The 2,553-nt window shown below is 42.8% G+C and overlaps 1 protein-coding gene across 1 annotated transcript; it reads right to left on the bottom strand.

Annotated features, from left to right (window-relative positions):
- On the bottom strand, nucleotides 1-2,220 carry LOC119725999 (transmembrane protease serine 6-like). Its single transcript, XM_038197620.1, has 5 exons — nucleotides 2,139-2,220; nucleotides 1,970-2,053; nucleotides 1,284-1,658; nucleotides 549-665; nucleotides 1-128 (listed from the first exon to the last, which is right to left on the bottom strand). The coding sequence occupies exons 1-5, from the start codon at nucleotides 2,218-2,220 to the stop codon at nucleotides 1-3; spliced, it is 786 nt and encodes a 261-aa protein (XP_038053548.1).
- Nucleotides 2,221-2,553: the final 333 nt, after the last annotated feature.

Below are 2,553 nucleotides of genomic sequence, written 5' to 3'. Positions count from 1 at the left end.
TTAACCCTCACCACATTCAACTTCATCGTCTCCGTGCTCACAGTGAATTTCACCATCGCAAAGCTGTTCGGAGACAATGCAGGTTTTTGTTTGACTGCAGTGGTAGGACGATGGGCAGTACACCTCAGCTGAAAAAAAAGTCAAACGATGGTACAAATGTACTCAGCTGTAAAACAAATTGTCTACATTTCTTAATGTATCGTTGAAACTACAGGGATTATTTTTTTTTGGGGGGGGGTGGCAACCAGGTAAAGTCACTTACCATAATACGCATGCGTGACATCCATTACGTAATGGAAATTAATACTTGACGTGATGCGAAAGTTAAAATAGTTGTTTGTTTTACCCGGGGGGGGGGTATTAATACACTCCTTGGCCCCGTGGTTTGAGCTGGTTAGAAATAACCAACGTGGTTAGTTCGAATTATTTTGGGGGGAATTATATTTTGTCTGAGTAACAGTCAGAAGGGTATTAGTCAACAACAGAGTATACATTTCGTAACATTTGTACGCTGGTAAACTGTTTGGATGCTTCCACAGCTTTAATACCACATTCGTTCTCGTCTTCTCCGTTCAGGCAGTCAAGGAATCCATCGCATTTAGCTGATGCTACAAGACACAGTCCTTCGCATATAAATCCCGTCTGCTTGTCAGTGATGCACCAATCTGCAATAAAGAAGATACAATAAGGTGAGACAGTTTCAAGTAAACGTATTAGTGAATACTAAGTCTTCCTTCAAGTATGTTCTTTCGATGCTAATTCGATTCAGGCGTCTCTTGAAAAAAAGAAATCATAATACAAAAAGCGAATTTTTAGCAAAGTGACGATGCTGATAGGGAGCACAGAATTGGGGTGATTTTTCCCTACAAAATTCGTGGCAATGCTTCTGAAAACCGAATCATCTCTGGCAAAAGAGAAATGATGCCGAATGGATAGGCTTAAATATAATGTTCGGTATGACAACATTAACTGGCTCGCACTCTTTAAAACCGTCGTCAGAATGTATGTTTAAACGAAGAGGAAAAATAAAAGCAAGACGTTATGATAACTTATTCCAAAATGCTGAACGTTGAACTGTTTTCCATTCAACAGTTATCAGGGGACAGATTCACTGCTGCTTGGTTTAGCAACATCGAATTAGATTTTCGAACAATTTAACTTATTTAATCACATCGATAAACACATTGGTTTCTGGATGTTTAACGTTAACACAAAACCAAACATTAAAGTTATTTTGTTCGTGTTATGATGTTCAATGCATGCAACAATCCAATGTCAATCACCTGATTCCCATTCGGTGAAATTGACATTGATTAGGTTGAAGTGAAATCCGGTCAGCTGGATGTTAAAGTCCGTCTGAAATCGGACTGTCACGCTGGTCGTGGCGTTGAACACCACGGCGCGAATCTTGGTGGTGGTCCCCGCCAGTGTGTAGTCCGCCGGTTCACCCCCGGGGAAAGTGAGCCCGCTGACCTGGACCACATCCTCGCCTGCCTCGGTGGAGAAGTCCAGGACACGGAACAGCGTGGCTGGAGCCAGGCCGCGGGAGGGCACGTCCCAGCGGCAGTACAGGCCGGCCGGGTAGGGCTGCGGATAGCCCGGCGACTTGACGATCACAGCGTCGTCGAGGAAGGTCACAGCGTCGGAGTCGCATTCAACTGTGGAGATACCAACCAAAAAAGTCATTTCCTTAACTTCCAGACAGCAAAATCATAATCAGAAACCCTGGTTTGGAGGGGAAGATACAGTTAAGAATGTCATTCTCTTCAAATACACTATTTTAGTTGACTCTTCACATAATTACATTAATCTCATGTCGCCCAAAACAACACCACGCCTAATCGCAAACGTAATCGTGACACGTAATGGTGCGTGCTTTGACAAGTGTGAAAATGGGAGCATATAGGCCTAGGGGAGGCGTTCCCACATCCACATATCAAGAAGCACATGTGAGCAGAGCAATACTTACGGTCAGGACATACTCCTTCGCTGTTCTCGTTGACGCATATGAAATCCTTGTAGTCGCACGGTGTTTGCCCAGCATTACAAGAAACTGTAGGGAGAAATGTGTGAGAATAATAAGTTGATATTTTGTTATCAAATGTTATTGCTTAAATATCAAAGAAACAAGATCTTACCTTGGTCAGGGGAAACCTGTTCAACTCGCAGCGAAAATCCCGGATACGTGAAAACCGTGTCTGAAGAAAAAATCAGATACATCGTATGCTCCTTCGAAGCAACCCTCGAGGGAAAATCGTTGCTGTGGTTAAAAGGAACGAGATGGTAAAAATTGATTGTACACTCAGGTTACACAAACACAATAACCTAATGGCGAATAGCAATCCACGAGGTTATCGAAATTTAACACCTTCTCAACAAAAATGCTTAAACAAGTCTAATGGATCATTACGTGCTTGCTGTGCACGGTCAAAGAGTTTGCCGGAAAAATGGTTGAATGCACACAGGATAAGAACCACCGAAGCCACCAGAGCATTATCATGTTACGGGCTCTCGATTGTTTTCCCATTCAAATCAACGATGCTTGAATGAAAA

The sequence above is a fragment of the Patiria miniata genome, unplaced genomic scaffold (genome assembly GCF_015706575.1).
Source record: "Patiria miniata isolate m_02_andy unplaced genomic scaffold, ASM1570657v1 HiC_scaffold_19, whole genome shotgun sequence".
Taxonomy (NCBI): Eukaryota; Metazoa; Echinodermata; class Asteroidea; order Valvatida; family Asterinidae; genus Patiria; species Patiria miniata.
This window is presented reverse-complemented; position numbering and strand designations above follow the sequence as displayed.

Coding starts and splice junctions, on each gene's coding strand:
- LOC119725999 (XM_038197620.1), bottom strand. CDS start 2,220: ATGTATCTGATTTTTTCTTCAGACACGGTTTTCACGTATCCGGGATTT. Junction 2,054..2,138: donor ACAGGTTTCCCCTGACCAAG/GTAAGATCTTGT, acceptor TTCTCCCTACAG/TTTCTTGTAATGCTGGGCAA. Junction 129..548: donor AGAAGACGAGAACGAATGTG/GTATTAAAGCTG, acceptor CTTTTTTTTCAG/CTGAGGTGTACTGCCCATCG.